The sequence below is a fragment of the Pungitius pungitius genome, chromosome 3 (genome assembly GCF_949316345.1).
Source record: "Pungitius pungitius chromosome 3, fPunPun2.1, whole genome shotgun sequence".
In the NCBI taxonomy this organism is placed as follows: Eukaryota; Metazoa; Chordata; class Actinopteri; order Perciformes; family Gasterosteidae; genus Pungitius; species Pungitius pungitius.
In genome coordinates, this window is record NC_084902.1 from 5843314 (window position 1) to 5867135 (window position 23822).

General features: G+C 42.6%; 1 protein-coding gene across 1 annotated transcript; it reads left to right on the forward strand.

Moving 5' to 3' along the window:
• The first annotated feature begins 107 nt into the window (after nt 1-107).
• Nucleotides 108-22570, forward strand: rasa2 (RAS p21 protein activator 2). The gene is made up of 24 exons (XM_037462283.2): nt 108-286; nt 3050-3173; nt 6378-6481; nt 6590-6684; nt 8267-8343; nt 10211-10294; nt 11233-11305; nt 11390-11466; nt 12045-12146; nt 13773-13926; nt 14062-14210; nt 14292-14406; nt 14751-14825; nt 14974-15097; nt 15486-15592; nt 15693-15776; nt 15971-16048; nt 16129-16202; nt 16485-16591; nt 17550-17632; nt 17940-18148; nt 18977-19080; nt 19319-19499; nt 19674-22570. The coding sequence occupies exons 1-24, from the start codon at nt 229-231 to the stop codon at nt 19702-19704; spliced, it is 2469 nt and encodes an 822-aa protein (XP_037318180.1). The 5' UTR covers nt 108-228; the 3' UTR covers nt 19705-22570.
• The last annotated feature ends 1252 nt before the right edge of the window (nt 22571-23822 follow it).

The window sequence follows — 23822 nt, forward strand, 5'->3', positions numbered from 1 at the left end:
CATAGTCAAAAGCAAGGCGCGCGTTATTTGAGGAAGCTCAATTTCTCCGGAGAAAAAAAAAAACGAAAAAAAAAAAAAAACGTCGAGAGACACCAGTGTGTACGGGACCCGCCGTGACGCGGCAGCGGGGCTGGCTCTCCTCCTCCTCCTCTCCGCCTGCGCTCATAAACGGATGTGATAAACCCAGCGCTGAATGCGCCGCAGCAGCGATAACAGTCAGCTCTGACCATGGCGGAAGAGGACGACGCGACGGTTCGGATTTTACAAAGCCTGCGGGGTAAAATATGTAAGTGTAACCGGGCCGAGCAGAGGTTTTTTTTTTTTTTTTTTGTTCCCCACCTCGCCCCTCGTATCTGGCAAGGCAGTGAGGTCGGTTGACCGGGCGGGGGAAGCCGGAGGGGCGCGGTGTGCCGTCAACAGTCGGCCGTTTGGAAGCGGAGGCAGCCGGTTCATCTGGTCGCTCTGCTGGCTGGTGCTTCCCTTCAAGTTAGCCTAGCATGCTAGCAGAAGGAGGGGGCGCTGGGGGCTGGTAGCTTTGTTGTGAATAGTTTCATTCAGCGCCCCCCCCCCCCCCCCACACACACCTCCCGGGGCTTCGCGAACCGTCAGAGCATTGAGTTTGTTTTTTGGGGATGATGAGGATTTTTAACGTTTTCGGCGTATTTTGTGGAGCTGCCCTGTGAAGCTAACTTGACGCTAGCGGTAAAAAGTAGGCTAGCCGCTGCCTGCCGCTTCAGTCCTGGACCCTCACCCCCCCCCCCGGCCCTTCAATCACTGCAGGTATCTGACAGCCGGCCAGCTTAACGCGAGACGACCATAACATTCACGTCAGCCACCACACGACCGTTTTTTGTTGTTGTTGTTATTTTATACCGAAGTGGACGAATTGAATCCTCGGTTGCTGCCTCCACACAGCGGCTCTGACTTGGTTCAGTGACCCGCCAGGCGGGCATGTGTCCAGCCAGTGTCCTCCGTCCCCTGGTGGGCACGGCCGGTCCGCTGGAAGTACATTCCCGGGAGGCTGTGCGTCTTGTTTCGATGTGTAAATGTGCTTGTATTTGCTGCACTCGTAGATCGACTGCCGCAGATTTGATTGATCCGTTTTAATGCAGATCCTCCACCCACTGCTCCACCATTCTATCCGTGTGAGGGTTTGAGGGGATTGGTCGAGGTTAGGATGTCATTTGCACCAGTGGCATTGCTCCATCTCAATGGAGAAAGCAATACAAGTCAGAAGCAATACATTTGAAATAAGCTTTCACAAAACCACAGTTTTTCTTAATAAATAATCGTTTATATTATGTATATTTTTGAAACATGTTTGAAAAAGCATGTTTTAATATTTCTGAAGTTGGTGTAGGACATCCCTTGACTAGCTATAAATCTGGCTTGACTAAGTTTTTCAACGCACAGCCTATTGGCTGCTAGTATGTCAGGCTTGTGTGCATAGGAAGGCGAATGTAGGTTTCACTACTATGAATTAATGAAAAAACGGTGAGCAGAACCAAATAGAGGAACCATCATGGCATGTAACTCTCTTTGCAGTCTTACGAAACTCCATTCTTCCTCGTTCACACTTTGCCTTTTTCCGCAGGCCTTACATCAATCGAGTTGGCATTAGGTAAAATATGTATTCCTATGATTTTTTTGGGGGGGGGGAGGTGCAGTGGTGTACTTTGGAATATGCCCCTGTTTTTTCTTTAGTGTCACAATAAAAAGCATGAAGGGGACTGACTCAGCACACAGGTATTGCTTAGGCGCACTCTCTGACCTTTTGGGTCATGGTTCTTGCATGGTGACTAACTCCTGTTCTTAATAAAAACGGGAGATGACACGGCAGCGGCGTCGGTTGGCCAACGATACTGGATGCGCTTTGTATCTGTGTCCTCTACTACCACCGGGTCATCCCAGTCCAAGCTTAGCGACGACGTGGCGGTCTTCACCGGCTGCTCCTAAGATTAGCCATTCACCGTTATTAACGGCTTGTTAAAAAGCTGAGCTCACTGGTGGCTTTTGTTAATTAGGACGCAGCCAGGGCTTAGGGTACATGTCCAAAGCTAGAGGACCAATTTAGACTTCTGACCCTGTAATCTTTCAGTGTTCATCTGATTCCTTGTGTGCTGTTTTTGAGTGACGGCCGTCTACCTGCTCAGAGGATTTGAGTTTAACTTAACTGGCTTTGGTTTTGTTCATCTTTAAAAAAAATGTTATGTAGGCAAATCTGGGTTTTATATAAAGGTGCTTGTTATTTGTAAATCAGCGCCGTACTAGTCATTAGTTATGCTGAGGAAGTCAATGTTTCATGTTTTTAACCACATATGAGCTTCAAGGCTACATCCGCTCTGCAGCTCGCCCCAACAACCGGCAAGAAAAAAAGAAAAAAAAAATCTATGAACCCGAAGTGTACAGTTTGCAATCACACATGCTAGCATTGATTCAGGTTACAAATCCTTATCTATTATTTTTTTTTTCACCAAGGATGGCAGCAGAACTAATGCGAATAAGTTGTTTATCTGCAATCTAGCACCGCCAAATTGTGTGTTGCAATGAGTTATCAAAGATTTTTTTTTTAAGTTAAAAAAATTCAAGATCTGAAGCACACGTTATCAGAACCTCTATAGGGTATGTGGCTGTTGACAGTTTATGTAATCTGGTTCACTTCCCGGTACAACATACTAAGATTACTATTTGTCTTTACTGTTTTTACACACCCTTACAAAAGACATAAGTGCATTACTACTCTCCCCTGGATTTGCACATGACCCCTAATCACAAGTACATTTATTAACTTCGGGGCCACCAGGGATTATCTTCTTTTTTTGTTGTTGTTTTTTTTGTCCCCAGATGCTTTCAGGGCTTCTTAAATCTATATCTGTGTTGACATGGGACTTCACACTCAATCATACCTGTAAAATTACTTTTTATATCAGTAATGCTATTGATGTGCCAATGAGTTTATAACTGTATGATCTCCGTTAACGTGGGAAAGGCCTCTGATGTCTTGAAGCCAGTTGATGGCGGTAACCCCGTTCTTCTCTTGGCGTTGCAGGTGAGGCTAAGAACCTTGGTCCAGCCTCTGGTCCAAATCGACAAAGGGATCTCTGCACTCTTTGCACCATAAGTCTGGATCAGGAGGAGGTTTTCCGCACCAAGGTGTTTGACAAAAGTGTCAGGTAAGCAAGGTTACCACCTGTATCTTCTTACCGTCGTATTTCCAGTTGGAGAACTTTTACTTCATTTCATAAAAAAAGTTACACCCTGCACGCCTTACACGAGATGCCACTGGACTTGCATAATGAAGCAAGGATGTGCAAATGTCCTTTTTCACGTTGGTGGATGTCCACACAGTAAAAAAGCCCTGAACTTGTTTATTTCATTCTGTCCTCTAGCCTTACCATTTTGATCTATTGTGTATCGATAACTAAGTTTTAGAGAGCTTTTAAGAAAGCTTTTCTTATTTCATGTATTGATGGTAGTATGTGGCCAACTCAACACTAATTTTTTTTTATTAAGCTTAACATTAAAACATGTGTAATAAAATGTTCAATGTCTCAAGAGCAGAGGCCTTAGAAAATGGTAAGTTACAGACAGAGAAATATGCAAAGAGTATGTTCACAGGTACATCCGCTTAATGAAATGTGTAGTTGACCATTATTAGAATCAAAGTATTACATGCTTTGTTTCCTGGAGAGTGTGATACTTAAAGTGACTCAAGGAGAGGATGAATTGTATTCTGTCAAGTCACTCATGGCACACCTGGTCTATAGAAAGTTCTGTTTGCTAAACAAGAAACCCAAACATCCTTCTGTTTCTATGCGGGCAAAGTTTCAGGTAAATGTCTTCATCTGAACCGTTTCCCCACCATTTATTTTGTTCATTTCTAAACTAGCAGTGAACGTTTTGTAAGCTTTCGGATGTGTAGTAAAAATGTGAAACCATCAAAGATTAACAATAATAGGTGGTTGCTATGGTTTAATAATTATTGTATGTCACAGATTCCATCACTTAGTTATCCCCTGGCTCTTTGGAGGTCATTTGTCATTTTTGACTATTTGATTTGTTTCATTTATATCAATTCATTAATTGATAGAAAAAGCTTTGTTGATAATAAATACATAAATTAAGTTAAAATTGTATCAAATTAAAATAGAAGGAATTACGGTGAGAAATATTTATATTAAAATATTTATTCACAGTTGGTCTGTTGTTCTCTGTTCAGTTTGTTTTAAGAATTCAAGTCTACAAAAAGCTCAGAAAATTGAAATGACTTGCTCACATTTCTACTAAGCTCTAAACTTTGTTTGTCGCAGGCAAATTGTGAAAAATTTCTGGTTAAAATTCAGTTATTTGTTAAGGTCTTACAAATGTCAATATGTGACTCTGGCAGCTTGTGTGCAGGGCAGCATTTAATCTAGGAAGTGATCTCTACATCATAGCATATCTCACTGTAAACATGGACCTGCCTTTTCACAGGTATTTCACAAGTTGTTTATTCCTCTCCTGATTTCGGTGCCGTTCAAAAGGATTTTACAGTCTCTGAGGAAGTGCGTCCTCCCACGCTCGCCCCAGTCTTTCTCTCTGTGTCACTCTCAACGACCTCAGCCTCTGTATAGCACATCTTAGTAATCACTGAATCACTTTTTTGTTTGTTTGACTCATGCCTGTTGCATGGGCTCCTATTTGTGAAGGTTTTAAGGGCTTAATGGAAGCTCTACGATCAGCTAATGCCTCAGACTTACCTGGCATTATCACATTATTTAGAGACTAGGGTGACAACAGAAAGGAGGGTAGTACCGTGGGAGTATGGCTGAGTGTGCGCAGAATAGGGAGGTTACAATTGCATAATTTCATGTAATGTCGAGGAGGATGTGTGGGTGTACGCTGGCTGTGTTGACCAAACGCAGCGCGGAAGTGGCAGGCAAGATATTTCCACACCCAAAAGGTATAAATTGTGGAAGGACGCATCGGAGCAGGGAGTGGAGAGTTACAGACATTATTCATTCAGGCTAATGACCCATAAACTTCACTCCTTCTGACGGGCAGACTCGTGTCCGAGTCTACAGAGCCACATTTACCTTTTTTTTTAATTTCCCTTCTCAAGCCGACCGACCTTCAAGCTTTGTCGTTTGAACTGATCTACGGTGACACTTCGTAGATCAGTCAGACTCTGTGTTTTACTTGAACATATGCAAGGTTATCCCGGGACAACTTTCTAAGCGCCTGCCGGTCTGTTTGGGGCGGGCGGTTCATCTGCTGGCGGACACGTCCACCGGGTTAGCGCTTAACCTACAATCGGTGGCGTTTGATCAAGCTGCTCACCGTCTAGGTCACCGTGAGGCTGTCACCAGTTGCCAAGAACTTTGTTCGTACAATGAAACATTTTGAAGGGTTACATACATTCTTGCCATCACAAGCTGCTGTTTATTCCCACAGCCTAAAAGTCAAGCAGGTCAGGTGGATACTGCCATTTGAGATTTTGAGTGAGACTGCCAGTTTATGTGTGTTTTGAATTATTATCAAATATTATTAATACTACATATTTATTTAATCAGAAAATTATTATTATTATTAAGAGATAATCCATGGTTTCAGCAGCTGTAGTGGATGGATGTTCATGATCACTGGTTGGAAAGACCCTGTGTTTCTGAAGAACTATTAGACAACAAATGAGGAAATGACAAGAAGGGTTTTCAGGAGAGCGTGAAGGGAACATTTCCCACCACCCCGATGAGTCATAGGGGCACCCCGCCTGGTCCACCTTCTGCTAAGAGAAGTCAACAAATCCTTGGATCTCCATAGTCAAACACAAATATGTTATTGGCATTACATATTGGCTTTAGCACACGCAGTTTGTTCAATGATCGTCTACGTTTTCCTGTGTGACCTGGAGCCATAAACACAACTCTGTATCATACAAACGACACGATTGTTGTAACCTTGCAGCAGTACATTTCAAGAGTTTGATTTATTGAGCATTATGTCAAAGGATAGAAGAATTTTCTGCAACCATATAGCGGAGGAAATGACAAAGATTTGCACATGAGGTCATCCTGTTGGTGTGGAGGCATAAAGGCATTTGAATTACTGAACCAAATTTGATTGTATTCATAGCAGGTGAAGCAAAATACATTTCATCATTCTGCCTTAATAGTTCACAGTATCAACATGGAGATTTTATTTTCTGTGGGATGACATTTAAAAAAAAAAAAAAGTTATAAACTGCACCAAATGTTGTCTTCTTTTTAGATAAGATAGCACTTGTGAAACATACGGTTCCTAGCAAAGCGTAAATCTTAACAAATCATTAATTGAGCCTACAAAGTGGACTGGAAAACTGGACTACAGCCCCTAATCTGGTCTCTGCATTTTGTTTACAGCCCGTTCTATGGAGAGGACTTCTACTTTGAGATCCCTCGTCCATTTCAGTGTTTATCCTTCTATGTTTATGCCAAAAGTGTGTTCCAAAGGGACCTACCTGTGGGTAAGTTGCATTAAGCGCCGCACACGCTTACACATGATGTATATTTTCTCATATTAGTGGACGAGTTACGCTTTAATGTGTTTATATTTACCTGGGCTTTTCTTACAGGCAAGGTGTCAATCAGAAAGGACGACCTGTGTAAATACAGTGGGAAGGAGCACTGGTTTGGCCTTCATCCGGTGGACCCGAACTCCGAAGTCCAGGTAACGTGGTTGAGACAATTGGAACTCTATTCATTTATACATTTTGAATGTACAACACATCGGGTTTGACTGTGAGTACCACACGCGTGGTAATTGCCACTAAAGACGGCAGCAGTGACTCTGGGCTCGGGGGATTGCGTACATTCACAAGTAGCCGCAACACAACTCAACAAGCGGGAAATTCACATCAATGTGCTTTCATGGTTGCCTTCTGATAAGACTGTTTCCTTGTCAAAGAGCGGTATCCGTCTTGGCATTTGTTTTCATCAGTGTGAAAAACCTACATACAGCTACTGTAAATAGAGGTAATGATTTAAATATGACCGAAAGCATTACATCTGGACTTTCACGTATTGGTTGTAAACATCTGGATAGAATTTCACCAACTGACTCCTGTTATCATGCAAATGTACCCGGTCTGTTATTGCTGGTTACATAGAATTTGCGTTTTTCATTAATCCAAGTCGTCATTAGTTTGTACAAATAGTACCTCAATCTATCCAGAGCTTAAGTTGGGCGAAACAAATAATTTGTTTAATAGCATTTTTTTGTAGATTTGTTTGTTGTGGTACGTATTTAAGTTCTTGTAGTACCAACGCTAATTATACTTTAGTTTTGACTTTTTGGGTGTCTTCTTCTTTTTTTTCTTTCGCCTTTCAGCACTTTATCTCTCAGGATGCAGTTTCTAGTTCCTATCACATGTAGGACTGCATGTCCTACATGTCAACCGTACGGTTCTTTTGATCAGATAGTTTTAGTGGTGCGGTTGTTCTGGGTGAAACTACAGCAAAACCACCACTTCTGTGCTGCTGTAGCTTTACGTGTTGACTCTAGCTGCCATTAGCCCACGCCAGACTATTCTGGGTGTGTGCTGCTATACTGATTCACTCACAAGTAGACACTTTCAACTGCAAGAGTTACATCAGCGAGGATGGAGGTGTTATTGCGATGCTTCTGTCTTGTTTTAGTCAAAAGCGTTTGTGTGTACCCTGTAAGCAGCGTTGAGCTAACCGGTTTATTTGATGAAGAGCAATGGTAGGATAAACAGTACACTTGTACACAAATTTCCATTTATTAGGAAAGAATAGTAGTTGTACTGCAAGTTTAAATTTGCTGATGCTGGTGGCTGAAGTTGTAAAGTATATTTCCTTTAAAGGCCTATTGTGCAACAGAAAGAACTACGCTGCATCTCATCCCAGTGCTGATTTGCAGAGACTGAGAGCAAGTGTGTGGGCGTCTTGTTTAGTGTTCTCTCTCTCTCTCTCGCTCGCTCTCTCTCTTCCTCTCTGTCGAACACTTCCGAAGGCAAGACCGGTAGCCTTCACCACATCCGAAACCGTAAAGATCTTTAATGAGTGATGACAAAATTCACAGCTGCTGTGGCTGTTGTCACACAAGATACTACCATTAACTTAATACAACTAGAGAGAGAGAGAGAGAGAGTTAACGTTCTCACAAGCACATTCTGCAGCCCATGTTTTGTTCTTACTTGTTCAACTTTGTCCTAGTGTAAGAGTGAGATCTCTGGTTTTTAGACGTTTATAACTTCTCACGATCCCTCTCCTCTCCTCACGTTCCACAGGGTAAGGTTCACTTGGAGATGCGATTGAACGAAGTGATCGCAGTGACCGGCTCAATGGGTCAACACTTACTAGTCCGGTGAGTACCAAGGTTCAGTCAATTGAGGTCTAATCCCGTTGGTTGTCCCAAGTGAGGTTCCTCCACAATGCCCTTTAAAAAAAAAAGAAAAAGAAAGCCGTTACGAAAGCCAAAGGGCTTAACGTGAGAGATTTAGGTATGCCTACATTCAGATGTACCTCACGTTATGTGGATCGGATGCATGAAACGCACTCTGAAAGCCAAGGCTGGACAAGCAGTGCTTCGCCTGATTATATTATACAGCCCCACTGTAAACATTTCTTTCATAAGTATAGAGTCCTCTCAGGCTTAGCTTGGGTGGAGCGTATCACAACATTACTTTATCTGTCGCATTTATTTTCCATCCGTACGTCAGACATCCAAAGTTCGTCACCGGATAGTGACATGCGTGGATACTCGGCTCACTGACGGATAAGGTTTAGCATGTACACGCATATGTGTGTGCTCGTCGGACCTTGTGCTGTTTACGTATGATGTTTTTGCATACCCTCCACCTTCCCCCATTCATAATGGTGAGCGAGGTAATGAGCAGGAAGTGATGGCATCTGAGCAGGAAGCCTGCGCGTCTCACACAGCGACCGCTGTGGTTTTCTGCTGCCGTCATTCAGCGCGCCGGTCGTTTGCTCAAACTGCCACCTGCTCACCGGCCGCTTTCATTGTGCGTGCATAAACAACAATATCCTTAAAAAAAAAAAAAAACACATCAGCAGGGCCAGGGGAAGTAACAAATCATGATCAAAGGCGTCAGACTCATCATTTGCACACCGCAGTCATCCTGCCTCGGTGTCACCGGTCACCGTAGATGGCGCTGAATCGGGAGATGCAAAGGAGACTACGGGGAATATCGTCATGACGCCCTGGAAGACAATACACAAACATCCTGACATTGGCTCCGGGCGGCTTCTCCCCCCGGCTTCACTTAGTGATGGCCCGAATTCATCCTTATTCTCTGGTGACTCCGGCTTAGCAGCCACATCCTGTTTAGGGTGCCTACAGAGTGTTTGTTGACACGTGAAACAGTCGTGAAAAAAAAGCATCGGTCCCTTCGTGACACAAGGGCAAAGCACTACACAACGTGCAAGAAGCAGCGCTGCTCAAAAATGCATTGTGTTGTGTTACAATAATTATAATAATAATAATAGCGGTGACGGCTTTGATGCAGGATATAAAGGCTGAGAGTCACTGATCAACTGGACAAACATTTTTTGAATTTCAACCAACCTCAACAGTAATGTGCCTTCTGTATCAGATGTTGGTCAGGAGCAAAATTAACCTCCTCGATACAGTAAATGACTTAGTGCTTCATCGGGGGGTAATGAAGGAATTCACACATTAAATATAATATATATTGTAATTAAAATAAATTAGCATTTTGTCCACTCAATGTCATTTAGTTATACATTAAATACAACACTTTTTTCTTAGTTATACATAGAATCCATTTAAAAAGTAATTGAATGACAAAAGAAAGGCAGACTTTACTCTTGTTTTTAAATTGTTCGATCAGTCATACATCTCCGGTGTTTCTGAAGTTGTGTCCTGCTGTAACATAGTGGCACCTCACAGTAAAATGTGTAGTAAACCTCCTACACTCTGTGCTGCTATAGAGCTGTAGAGGTTTAATAGCAATGGCATTTCCACTCTAACATCGGGAGAACAAAAAAAGCTAATCCTGGACGTTTTGTTCCAAGCGGATCTTCTCCTTTTGAGGTAGCATTCGGAGAAGTGGGCCTCCCTCCTACATTTAAATTTACCACTGCTTCAGCCAGTGATCGTGATGTAAATAATCAGTATATCTTGTTCATGTCTCCATGCACTGTGTACGTTATAATATTGTCCCTCTCTATTTCTTTGTGACCTTCTGCAGGATAATCGAGTGCCAGGGGCTGCCTTTGATCAGTGGGCAGAATTGTGACCCCTATGCCACGGTGTCACTCGTTGGACCTGCCAGGTAACTTGGTGAATGCCGCGCATAGAGCAAGAAGTTTTCACAGCATGCACGTATGACTGTATTGTTTGCATGTTTTAAGCAACAGGTTTAGCTTTTAATAATAACAATCTATCAAAAAATGACAATCTGAGAAAAGTGTGACAGACCGCTAATTAGCAACTAAATCTGCACCCTGTTTGGACTTTACAGAGTTTTATTGTCTTTAGCCATCTGGCCCACATTGCACCGCCCTCGTAGTGTTGTTTTCGTCCCCAGCAGGCAGCTGTTTTCAGTGGAAGAACCCCCCCCCCCCCCCCCCCCCCTCTAAATAACCCACTCTACATTATCTGAACGGCACCAAACCTCAGACACAGTTAGCCATTAGCTGGTGAGCGTAGTGGAGCATTTACCAGCTAAAGACACATATTCAGCTCGATAGTTGGTGGCGACCTAAAGAAACTGAGCCAAACGCAAGCATGAAGACCAAATCGGTAACAAATTCACTAAATCTGCTTTAAAAGTGTCTGTCTTTATTTTAGCTGCTTTTATTTGGCCCCCAAGTGACCAAAAAACAGTTATTGCAGTTATTGTTAAACAATTAAATATAGAATCAGTTCTTAAAGTATTACACTGAGCCAACAGAAGTAGCTAATATCAGTGGTTGCCTTTGATCCATTTCACACTGCATTCGCTAAAGGAAGCTGACGCAGTAGTTTAAATATTCACAAAGATCTAATCTTAAGAAAGTCGACGGAAGCCATAAAAATGTTGTTTAGATCACATGATTAAAGAGAATGAATTTTACTGATGTTCCTCAATGAAGCTTTTTGTGAATGTGATGCAAAGAATTAAAAAAAGAATTTATATATATAATCGTGGTTTTGCTGATCGATTTGCAGGGAAACTTCAAATAAACCTCCAAATACAAGTATAAGAGTTTCTGTGATGTATCACCTCAGGTCCGACCAAAAGAAAACTAAGGTGAAGAAGAAAACCAGCAACCCTCATTTTGAAGAGACCTTCTCCTTTGAGGTAAATTACTTTTGACTTCCTTAACACTTGTACACTATTTGTGTAAGTAAGCCTGTGCATAAGCCTTGACGTATTCACTCTTAGGTCACAAGGTCTGGCAGCTACTCTAAGAAGACTCATTTCCAAGTGGAAGAGGAGGACATTGAAAAACTTGAGATCAAGTAAGCGATGGATTCTTTTCATTAAATATTATAATTTTCTTTTTGTCTTCATCTGTGCGTTTCACTTTCTGTGACTCTGTCTCTCCGTCTCTCCCTCCTTCCTTCCCTCTTTTTCTTGTTTTCCCCTCTTTAGTCTTGACAGAGGAAAAGTTATTTCTTAACAACTTGAGGACAAAAACGTAAATTTAGCTGTTGTGTGTTCTGACTACTGATAGAGAGCCTTGCATTCTGGTTAAGGATATGTGAGGCTACCGTCCCAGTGGATTCATAGCTCACTTGGTAAGACTAGACAGATTGAAAGGTAAAAACACTCGTGCATGGTTTTGAGTTTTGGATTTGAGGTGATGTCATTGCACGGGTAGTGTCTTAGTTTCTATGCACCAGGCAGGTAAGCGACACTCGAGTTGTGACATTCATTCTGCCACACTGGAATGGGATGGCTGTGTGTTTTTTTTTTTTTTTTGTGCTGCTCACACACAGCCACAAGAGAATATGTCTTACTCGATGCACAAATCGTTCGATTCCAAGTATTCGCACATGAAAGTACGTGTCTCACTTCCCACCGTCTACTTCTGCAGAGTTGACTTGTGGAACAACGAGAATCTGGCTCAGGATGTGTTTCTGGGGGAGACGCGGGTGCCGGTCAAGATCCTCCGAAACAGCCACGTCCACAAAGCCTGGTAAGGACCGGACGCCAGACGGTGTCTTTTTCTATTCAAAAGTCAAAGAAAAAGGCGTGTTTATTATACCAGATTAAGGCTAATATTCCAATTGGATTCAAGGAATTTTTCAGACTTTGAGTCCCATTAAATACGAGTTTTGGGAATATAAGACACTTTTCATAGGCTTTTATTAAATCTTTTCATTTGTATTTTGAAGATGGGATTGAAACACAAATTCTAGTTTATTGTCCGATATTCATACATACGTAAAAAGTATATTTAAAAATTACAGTTGAGAAATGGACAAGGAAGCGGGTCACGCCATTTCCAAGCCCTTGTGAGGGGAGGTAAAAAATGACGTTCTGAAGAACAACAAGAAGAATATATATTTGTTAAGGAGCAAAAATCTTTTTTTTTATATTTCTTTAATATTCCTTATATCAAACAGGAGTCGCCTGTCTGCCGTGATGGAGATAACTGCGGAAGCTTCAGGGCCAGTGATAGAAATAACCTTGTTTTCAATTAATAAAACCAAGCCAGACACAGTTGCCTTCTTTGTAAATAGATCAGGTATTTTTTATTCCATAAGACTCCACCCCCATTTTTAAGACAACTTGAACTCTAATATTTCCGTGCAACTGCAAGGGGATTTCAACCATCTTCCCAGATTGCTCCTTGTTTCCTTTGGGTGTTTCCCAGCTTTTTGTCTGTGTAGGTGATTTGGGTTCATGCCAGATAACAATCTGTTGGTACATGAGGGCTTGGAGTCCAATGCGTGGGTGGCTTTTTTTTGCACAGTGGCAGCAGCTGATGTCCTCTTGTTTTTTCTGGAAACAGTCCGTCTCGCACTCATAACGACTCCTCGGCTCCAGGAGATCAGTGCAGGTGATCTGTGCGGAGACGCGTTGCTGTGTCTGTGTACCGTGATAACAGATCAAGCAGCTTTTGAAGCACTGCGGTTCAACTATGCGTTTGATCATTTTGTGTTTTGCTCCACCTGTTGGCTTTCAGGAAGACTGCAGCAGAAATAAGAGCAATATTCTCTTAATAAAATTCAGCAGTTTAACAAATGCTTTGATTTTTTTTTTTTAGTTGCAGTTTTCGTGTCCAATAAACCTTTTCAACCAGCTGGAAAAATATGCCATTCACAACTGATTTTTTTTTTTTTTAGGTGGGCATTTGCTTTGTTAAGATGACTTTAGACCCCCTTCAGTGAGTGTTTGTGCTGAGTTCATCTTGTCGACTATCCAATTGAGTTGTGTATCGGTTTACAGGAAGTTTTCTTGCTTGATGAGTGAAACCTGTTGGTCTTTTTGCTAATTTCTCTCCAAAGAAAGCATCGTCGCAGTTAACACACACACAAAATACTAGGATGCAGGATGAATTGAGGAGACAAAGTGAAGTTGTTTTGAAGTACGGTGGTTCGGCAGCTGATTTATTATTATTCCATTATTTTTATTCTTTATTGTGTTGATCTGATCAGCCTTTCTTCAAAGGATAGTGAACTTAAAACTATTGAGCCCTGTCTAATTCTCTTAGGTTTTATGTTTCGTACTGTTGGGTTAATAGTGGTATTAATAAGTACATGTTTTTAAACACTCCACAGCACAGTGATCCGGTGTCTCTCCCATTGTGGCCCAACAGGTATCTCCTCCAGCCCAAAGGGAACGGCAGCAAGTCCAAGTCTGATGATTTGGGATCCTTGCGTCTGAAGCTGACCTACATAGAAGACACGGTGCTGCCATCTGCCTGCTACACACCTCTCTGCAACCTGCTGCTCAAATCCCCGGATGTGAAGGTAAAAGCTCCGCAAGAACGCACACGGTCATACATTTCTGGTTTCTAAAATGCACTAACTTGCTGCTAATGGCGTGCTGATGCTGTGTTCCTACTCATTTCTTCTACTCTGCCCCCCCCCCCCCCCCCCCCCTAGCCCATCTCGGCCTCGGCAGCACACATCTTGGGGGACATCTGCAGAGAGCGATACGAGGCGGTTCTGCCCACGGTTCGACTTCTGCTCCACCACAATCGCTTTGTGCCTTTTGTCTCCGCTGTGGCGGCTCTAGAGCTGGACAACACTCAGTGAGTGTCTGCAGTAAAGGGCTGGACACGTTGCGTAAATAAATAGAGCTACTCTGATTCTGTATTGCTGTGTCCTTGCAGGGAGGCTAACACTATATTCCGTGGCAACTCACTGGCAACGCGCTGCATTGATGACATGATGAAGATTGTGGGAAAGAATTACTTGGCAGTTACCCTGAAGCCTGTAATAGATGAGGTATGAGTAACACAGACACACGCACTTTCGGTATAGATACTAGAAATGTTGCAAAACTCCCCTGAAACCGCTGCTGAAATTATTATTTTAGTGTTTTATTTGTGGCTTTTTGATTTTAGTCGACCTCTATTTGGGAAAAAATTTGACTTGGTCGTCTTCATGATTTGTCTTTATCTGACTTAATAGTACTGTAAATGGCATATTAAATGCAAATTTCATAGTCAATTCTGAAAGAAATCTCAATGGAGCTCTTACTCATCTCTAGTCTTTTCAAACTTCAAGAGTATCTGATTGACACCACAAAGTCTTTGTTCAATTCTTCATCTTTTTTTAACCTTTCATAGATTTGTGAATCAAACAAAACTTGCGAGATCGACCCTGTGAAACTGAAGGAAGGTGACAACACGGAGGTCAACAAGGTGAATGCTCTCGACCGCGCAGAGATGTCTAATCTAACACATTAATCAGACTATGTATCTGACTCTCCTCTACATCATCCACATCAGTGTTCATAAGCTGTTTAATTTCTCTCTCTTTACCAATGTTTTCTTTTGTTTGCCCCTGCAGGAGAACCTTCAGGGTTACGTCCAGAAAGTCTTTTCCTCCATCACAGAGTCAAGTTCCAGCTGTCCCCCACTCATGTGTGATGTCTTCAGGTCCCTGAGACACTTGGCCTGCAAACGCTTCCCAGGTAAATGCTGGAGCCGGCCGTATATTTTTGCAGCCACTTTATTATCCAGGCATGTAAAAAAAAACCCATCAAAACAGACTCGTGGCCTTCCATACGTTGTGAAACTTCTCAGCAGGTCACCGCTTATTGTTCTGGAGAAACTCAATATTTTAGCAGTCCCCTGCGCCAAGCGGGTGTTTAGATATCACTGTGCTCTAGTTTTTCTTTTTGGTAGCATGTGGAGTTCCACGGATTCACCCAATCATCTGCTTGGCTTAACACGATGAAAACAAGAGCTTCCATTAAGTTTACCAAGTGTTTCCTTTAACAGTGGCTGCATTGTGTCTACTCCTTTGCTAGAAACACTGTGGGTAAATGTGTGATGGTTAAATGTTCTTCCTCTCTACAGCCGACCCACATGTTCAATACTCGGCCGTTAGCAGCTTTGTTTTCCTGCGATTCTTCGCCGTCGCCGTCCTTTCTCCCCACTCCTTCCAGCTCCGTTCCCACCATCCGGTGAGCGCATGGATCCATTTCATGAATAAACTGGAGCGCTAATTCACTCGTGGCCTATGCAGTGCATCGTTGTTATTGTACGCTTGTGTTTTACTTCCAGGACACAGAGATTTCCCGCACACTCACCCTCATCTCAAAGACGATCCAGACGCTGGGTAGCTGGGGTAGTTTGTCTAAAAAAATGGTAAGAAATTCTTACTAGCAGGGGTATTGTTCACTTTGTATGATCATATTAATAAAGCCACTTCCCCTTGTGCATTTAGAGAGACACTGAACAGTTAAAATTCAAAGGTCTGCTGTACAGTGACCAGAAAGAACTGATACTCAATGTCTTGGTTGATTGATTGTGTAACTCTTCATTCTTTCCTCTTTTTGTAGTCTAGTTTCAAAGAAACCTACATGTACGACTTCTTCAAATCATTCCAAGAAGACCAGTGTATAGAAAAAGTTAAAAAGGTATTTTGTAATTGTCCTCTAATGTTAGTTATGTATTGATGTGAAATGGCCAACACTAAGATCATGGTCCTGTTTTCCAGTTTCTGGATGAGATCTCCTCTAACATCAGCAAAGAGTCGAGTGGGCTGGAAGACGCGGTGGTCCTCAAGGAGGGGTGAGAGTTAATTATGTGCAGAAAGAGATTTGTTTTAGGTTTGTTTAAGGCATAAATCCTTTTAGTGAGTGGTCAATGAAAAGGGAGCAAGGGTGCTGCATCTCACATTTACCAGTCACTGTGTGACTTAGAAGTAGAGATGGATTGCCAATTAAAACAAACTCTATTTAGCGCTGTTTGAATTTAGATAATATTTAAAGTTTTAAATTTAAAAACGTTACATTGGTTTACCTCCAAAACATAGACTTGTTTTTTTAATCTCGATCTTGTGTGTCCTTCTAGGGAAGTACAGAAACGCGGCCAGGGGAGAAAACACCTTGGGAAGAAGAACTTTAAAAAGAGATGGCTCAGACTGACCAACAGGGAGCTGTCCTACCACAAACATAAAGGTCAGACCACTTTCCTGCATCTCTTACTCAACCACATCTAGTTTGATCCAGAACTTGCTGTATATTATAAGCTTAAACTATCAGAGCATCAGGCGCCTTCTACCACAGTATTATTCTCAACACTACCACCAGGTGGCGTCAAATAATCCGATTTTTGACTTAACTTAAGTTATTTGGTGATCTGGTAATAGGCTCAAGTGTGTTTCGCTCCAGCTGGACTCACTAGAGACTAATGTGATGATACATTAGTGATTGCTGTCATTTTGACCAACACCTTTTGGCACAAGGATTAATAAACTCAATGTGTGTCACTATTGGAATGGTAATGACAAACACAAATGAGAGAGAGATAACAAGTTTATACAAATAGACGAGAGTTTATAACCGATATAGTTTATAAAACTTTTCAGCTGATCGGGAGGACGTTTTAGAGCGAGTTTCCAACCACATTTTACAGAAACAAATCTTTCATGAAAAAAAAAAAACCCAAAGGGGCGGAACGACCCGAGTCTCTGCCTTAAAGTATCTGCTGAAATGAAGCCCGTATTAAGTTGACGAAGGACCAAAAGGCCTCGAGAGATTAGTTGCCACTTCTCTTAAGCCGTGAGAGCGGACGTCATCACACCCCGAATGGCCAAGAGGGGAAATGCACAAAGTTTGATTTCAGGGTAAATCCCCACAAAAAGGAGCCCTCTTTTACAACAGCGACGCATCGAGCCGACTTCACCAACTTTCATTTCAAAATGAAGGAAATTAGTTCTATATGGACACCGTTTAGTTTACGTTAATTGATGTTTTGTTAACATTGTGCACCCTTACTCCTCTCTCATTATTTCTATTCCTGAAAAGCCTCAAAAGATGTTGATTCACAGAATAGGTTGTTGTCATTGTTTGACTGACTGTATTTTACTTGACTCATGTTTGACAGAATGCTTTTTTTTCTTTTTCCAACATCTAGGAAAAGAGGCCCTTTGCGTCATCAATGTCAAAAATATCCAGGCGGTGGAGAAACTAGATGAAAGTGCCTTTAACCGCAAAAATGTAAGCCAATTCCTCTCAGACACCCATTGTGATTATTCCTAGAGGTTGGCTCATTGTATCGGATTCCTAGCAGTTCCCCAAAATTAGAATAACGAAAGGAGGATTGTCTTGTGAGACTGTGATGAAATCAGCAGTGGAATAAGTTTGCTTTACTCGTCAATGTGTGGGGAAAACCTTGAGCACTTGCAGTTATGGATTAAAACGACACTATTTTAATTTCCTAGCTGGGAACTGTCCAATGATGACCTGACCTGGGACCGTTTTGAGACACTTTCCACTTAAAACCGCTCTGCTTTTCTCGTGTCAGATGTTTCAGGTGCTCCATTCTGAGAAGCCTCTGTATGTGCAAGCAGGAAACTGTGTAGAGGCCAGTGAGTGGTTGGAGGTCCTGGGCCCGGTCAGTCGCTGCAACGAGGGACGCCTCTCCGCCTTCCATCCGTCGAATTACACCAGCGGGGCCTGGCAGTGCTGCAGGAGCCAGAGCAGCAACGCGCCGGGCTGCAAGCCCTGCACCACGTGAGTCCCGCGCATGTGCGCGGCCGGTCGTAAAGGAACCGCTCGCTTGGGTTGCGCTCTGCTGTTTTGGAACACGGGTCCTGCTGGTGGTACATTCAAAAGGCCGCGTTGTGTAGAACCAAACTCATGCAAACGGCGCGCAACGCTCTTTAAAGTTACAAAATCTTTTTTGGCATTTTGTTGGAGTCAGATGTTTGACAGAGACATTGATGAGAGTTTTGGAAACGTTTATTGGCCCGTGGACCGTAGGCTTAATCACCATTATGTGTCTAATTCTATGATGGATAACAGACCTTTTTTGTATTTAAACAAAAATCAACATTATTATGCCTCACTAACCGACAGCTGACAAAGTGCTTCACAGAGAGCACATTGCACAATGTACAAAATGGGTTTTTCAAAATTTGTGTAATCATGATGCAGTAATAAAACACATCGAACAATAACTTCCACTTGGCTCCGTCCGGCACTTCATCGCTTGTGGAAAGCAGCCCCCCCGACGGGATGCCCCTCGTGGGGTTGTCTCGTTATGAGCGGTGAGGTCTGCTCGCTGACCTCTGCAAACTCCGCTTACTGGAAAACGAGAAACACACAAAAAATAAACACAATAAACCTTTTCACAGAACTCCGCGGAAAGAATTTCACAACCAAAACCACACCGTTAAAAAAAAAAAACTGGGCCTCTTTCATAATGTCATTAAATCTACATGCAAGCTACATGTCTGCTGGATATTCACCGGTCGGATACTTTGTTTGTTTCTTTTCAACCTTATTTGTGCTATTCCCTGCTCAAAGAGATCTCGTTGCACTTTTCCCTTCTCCTCTCAGCACCGTGCTGGCCAACCTGCAGCTGGACATAGACTGTGACCGGGAAACGGAGAGGATTTTCTCCCTCCTCTCCTCCAACGATACCAAGCTGCAGAACATGGAGGGTCAGTGTTCACCACTTCATCGCAGTGACTTCAGTGGATTTCAACCTCACAAAAACAGGCCCCAGACCGCTATTTGATTCAGGGAGCCGTTGCATCATTTCAAGAGATTTGATGCATTGCTTTTTATTTATTTATTTAGTTTTTCAGCATGTTTGCTTAACAGTCAGAACACCGATTTGAGGTTAAAGGAACCCGACCCTCGAGCTGCGCCGTGTGTTGAGGTGTTTCCTGTCTGCAGATGCGTGTGCCAGCATGGCGGTGTATCAGGGCCCTCAGCGGGAGCAGGAGGACTACTCCAAGTTCACCATTCAGGAACCCAAAGAGACCTTTCAGACGCTCAAACAGCTCCGAAACGTCATGGAGGAACTACAGAAGCAGCACAACGTCCGGAGCGACACCACGGCGCAGTACGGGAGCCTGTGAGTCTGCTGTGTTCGTACCGTAGCAACAAGCGTGTTTGTATCCATGACTTGATTTAAACTTTTATGGTTGACTAATGCCACATTTACACAAATTTGTGGCCCGTTATTTTTGCTGCTGCTCCCACTCACGCAGAGACCAGGAACTCATCTCTGTAATCCTTTCCGTTTCAGCGACAACCCCATAGTGGGGAAGACCTCTTAACCCGGACGGGGAGGCGTGGCCTGGGAGAGCCACGCCCAGCAGGTGTCGGTAGTCCTCAAGGGGTCGCTGGGGTCGTCCCGGTGAGAAAAGGGCGAGCGACGCGCCCGGACCTCCAGACGCTACGAGTCCAGTACAGCAGGGGCCGCCTAAAGATGGGGGAAGCGGAGCGAACAGTCTCTGTCCTCCGAATGAAACAAAAACCCCTCGGTGGTGTCTTCTCTCCTTGCTCTGTCCTTTTCTTAATTTATGTCCTCTTTGACGTATACGGCTGTTATTTTTTTGTGTTTTTTAAAAGGCATCATTACAGTGGATGGTGTGTGAATAGGCTGCTATTTTTTTATTCACAGAATTCTTTTATTTCTTATATCAACAGCTGTGATGATGATTTAAAGTGTTTTTTTTTTCCCTGACATCCATCTTTTTTTTTAGATTTGATAATTTGTATCGTCCTTCTGTCCCCCCCCCCCGGTCTCAGGGCCGTCCACAGCTGGAACGTTGGCTCTAACAACAACGCGTGAGCGTGGTCACGGCTGCGTGGGCGGCCCGTTGGCGTCCTTCCTCCTCTGATGGTTTGTCTGTATATATTTTCAGAGTAGATGAAACCAATCTGCCTTACTTTGATGGATGTTTCTTTCACATTAAATGCTTAGGGAATAATGCAGAAGCACTTTATATATTTGGAATACTCCAAATGGAAATGATTAGATACTTGTTATCAGCTTTCCCCATTTTGATCAGTTACATGATCTTGAGTAATCCTTTTGTTTAATCCGTGTATAAATGACATTTATAGCCTGTAGATTTTAAGATATTTTTCGTGACCAAAGACAGTTTGATAGTTTTGACTTGAAAAAATAATAATGTATTTTGAATACAAAGGTTTAAAAATGGAGAAAATTATGTATCTCTATAGATATGTATGTTGTGTGTATGTATTTTTTCAATATATATATATATATACTTTTTAGTGACTTAAAGCAAGCAGACTGCATGCATTCGGTTTGGAATCCTAATGGCACATGATTGTGGTGTAGACTTGTATTTCCCTGTGATTGTGAATCCTTTTGGTACATTGTGAATCAGATTTATGGTTTCACGGCATATCTGTAGTGGCTTGTGTAAGAAATGAAACCGTAGAGAGGAATCTGTCAAAAGAGCACATTATCCCCGTCATCCTCGAATTAGTTCAGACAATCACGGCAGCCAACAAACACTTTGTTGGATTTTTTTTGTACCTGGAAGATAATCTTTCTCTTGATGTGAATCCTATTTGATGCCTAACAATCATATTTTGCTGTGATAGTCCAACAAGGTCTTCAAACCACTTAAAAACTTCCCCCCCATTTGTTAAACTGATTTCTGTTAATGACACGAAACTGAATTCTGAGATCAAACCAGCAACGCGTTTTTACTTATTGATTATTCACAAACATTTTTAAATAAACCCTGATAGTCTTTTTTTAAATTTTTTTGCTCCAACATTTGCCAATTTGAACAATGAAGGGAACTTGAATTTATTTTAAAAACAAAAGAACGTGTATTTCTGAAACCGGGTCGACTGTGTACTTTTCTTTGCCTGTGGAAATAAGTGGTTTAGTCTTTGGTCCGTCCTATATTTCTAACATGCATATCTTGTGTATTTAACGATCTATTTTTCTAGGAAAAATGTTTGTTTGTTGTTTTTTGTCTTTTTTTCGGAAACACTGATTGGAAGTGTTGGCACGGTACCGTTTCCTTTGTCGAGGCTTCGCTGCCTGTGTGCGCGTGGTGCGTGCGTGCGTGTGTGTGTGTGTGTGCGTGCGTGTGTGTGTGTGTGTGTGTGTGTGTGTGTGTGTGTGTGTGTGTGTGTGTGTGTGTGTGTGTGTGTGTGTGTGTGTGTGTGTGTGTGTGTGTGTGTGTGTGTGTGTGTGTGTGTGTGTGTGTGTGTGTGTGTGTGTGTGTGTGTGTGTGGTTGCGAGCTGCTGCTGGTTGTCTGCTTGACGCAGTCACCGCTGGCGCGTGTGACGTCCCAGAGCTGCAGCTGGCGCTGACTCGGCCCACGTGAGGGCTGGAAGGGAATCTGCTGCCTGATGAGAGAAGGATGAACTCTGTTTGTGTAACGTTTTTGTTTGGAACACACAAAAGGAGAAAAAAAAATGACTCTGGACCAAATTTCAGCACAAAGTTGTTGCTGTATAATGTTGCATGTCAACGCCATGGCTAGTTTTAATAAGTGCCAGTGAACTGGCGGTTGATGTCTTCTGGTTGTGTTCTCATATGAAGGTGACCGTGTTCTCGAGTGCTTGCTCTGAGTTCTACTTTTTTATCCGCTTTTAATAAGGGATTTTTTTTTTCCTTGTGCTGTCAGAATGTGGAAATGCCTCCAGTGGCCAGGAAGTAATCTAGTTAGACTTTCTCATGTAATATTGCCAAACTAAAAAGAACGCTGAGATTGGATGAATTACGGCAATTCAAGGTAGCAGCCAACTACTCATTTTATTGACAGAATCCGGGAGAAGTCCAGGTTTGTGCAACAGAAATGAACTTCAGGGTCTGTAAATCAAAGTTTACGCTCAAAGACTGTAACAATGTTGCATTTTCTTGTCAAATACGGGAGTGACGTTTCAAAAGTATCTCTTCTTTCTGCCGATCCGCGTGCGTCTGTCTGCTCGGAGTCGTATCTCAGCGCCCGAGTCCCTTGAGGAATGTGTGCGAGGCCTCGGGACGTCCTGCCCGTCCGCCGGCTCGGTTCTTCTGAATGTTTCCACTTCGATACGATTTTTTTTCGATTTGTTTGTTTGTACACAAAATATTTTATTTTCCATACGTGTGTTGTCTTTTCTGTGTCCATTTGAAGCAATTTACAATAAAACCGTTGAAATGCCAATGCTTGTTTAAATTTATGGTGTATCCACAATGTGCAGCACAAATTTTCCCACTTTATGAAACGCATGCTCGTCAAGTTGAAATAAGTTTCTGTGGAGGAATGCATAAATATAATTTCAAGTTAAAAAAAAAAAAAAACGTATTTGGTCAGTTATAATTCCGCTGTAGACACCAGTTTGAATGCAGAACTATTTGTGTTTGTGTGTAAAGGTGTTATGCAAAAAAACCTATTTGACCAGAGTTTATATGGTTTTTAATGTCTTTCACAAAGTCCAAGATAGTATTTGTATATTTCAGTGTGAAGTTGTGCACAAACAGGCCCCTGGTTTATGTCAATCAAACCGTCAACATGTGGGCAGAGGAGGGTTCAACTGGTCTTTCAACAGCTCGTAACATATGGCAGCAGCAGCAGAGCCCGTTTGGGCTCCACCTGTCTCTTTGAAAAACAAATGAGACAAAGATTGTTGGACTTGCTGAGTTCACATGACCTTAAAATATACGAGGAGCCAAGTTCTTTTTTGTCTCAAATTGATTGACGGGGGTTTTGAGGAGGAGTAACTCAACTGGACGGAGTGTGAGGTTTGTTGGTGTTGGAGATAAAACATCTGCAACGTGTGTTTGCAGCCCCCACCCTCCCCCCCACGCACACACACTGAAAATTATTACAGGAATGTTATAAATATAAGTGCAAACCTCAACAGAACATAATTAAATCTTTTTCTACATTTCTGTATTTCTTCCTTTCATGAACCTTCGTTTCGTGTTGATATAGTTTTATTAAGCTGAGCCCCTTCCTTCCTGCCTCCTTTCCAAAGGAACATTTTCTCATTCAGTAAAGTTTGTCCCTTTCTTAACAAGAGTTAAGCGCGTAGACTGATGTTCCGTGCAGAGCAAGCGGGGGAGAAACTGCCAGGGAACACGGTCACAAAAGTCTCCATGACATGAAAATATTGCAAATGTATTCTGACACCACAGCGTGAGACGTCTTCATGTTACTAAGAGTACAAAGCTTCGCCTTTGAAGAAAAACAGATGCTTAACAAATGTTTAGAGCCAGTTAAATGAAGCGCACTGACGCATGCTGGTTGTGACCCCTAAAACACGCAGAGCCCCCCCCCCGTGTTCCTCCGTGCACGTGCTTCTACTACTCCTTCATGGACTGTTCCTCCTGTTCCCTGCAGGTACATGACGGGATTTTAAAGGGTCACCAAATCAAAGCCAAACCCGCTGCCCCTCCTCCCGCCATGCAGGTTC

Coding starts and splice junctions, on each gene's coding strand:
- rasa2 (XM_037462283.2), top strand. CDS start 229: ATGGCGGAAGAGGACGACGCGACGGTTCGGATTTTACAAAGCCTGCGG. Junction 14,826..14,973: donor ACAACACGGAGGTCAACAAG/GTGAATGCTCTC, acceptor TTGCCCCTGCAG/GAGAACCTTCAGGGTTACGT. Junction 15,777..15,970: donor GTAGTTTGTCTAAAAAAATG/GTAAGAAATTCT, acceptor CTCTTTTTGTAG/TCTAGTTTCAAAGAAACCTA.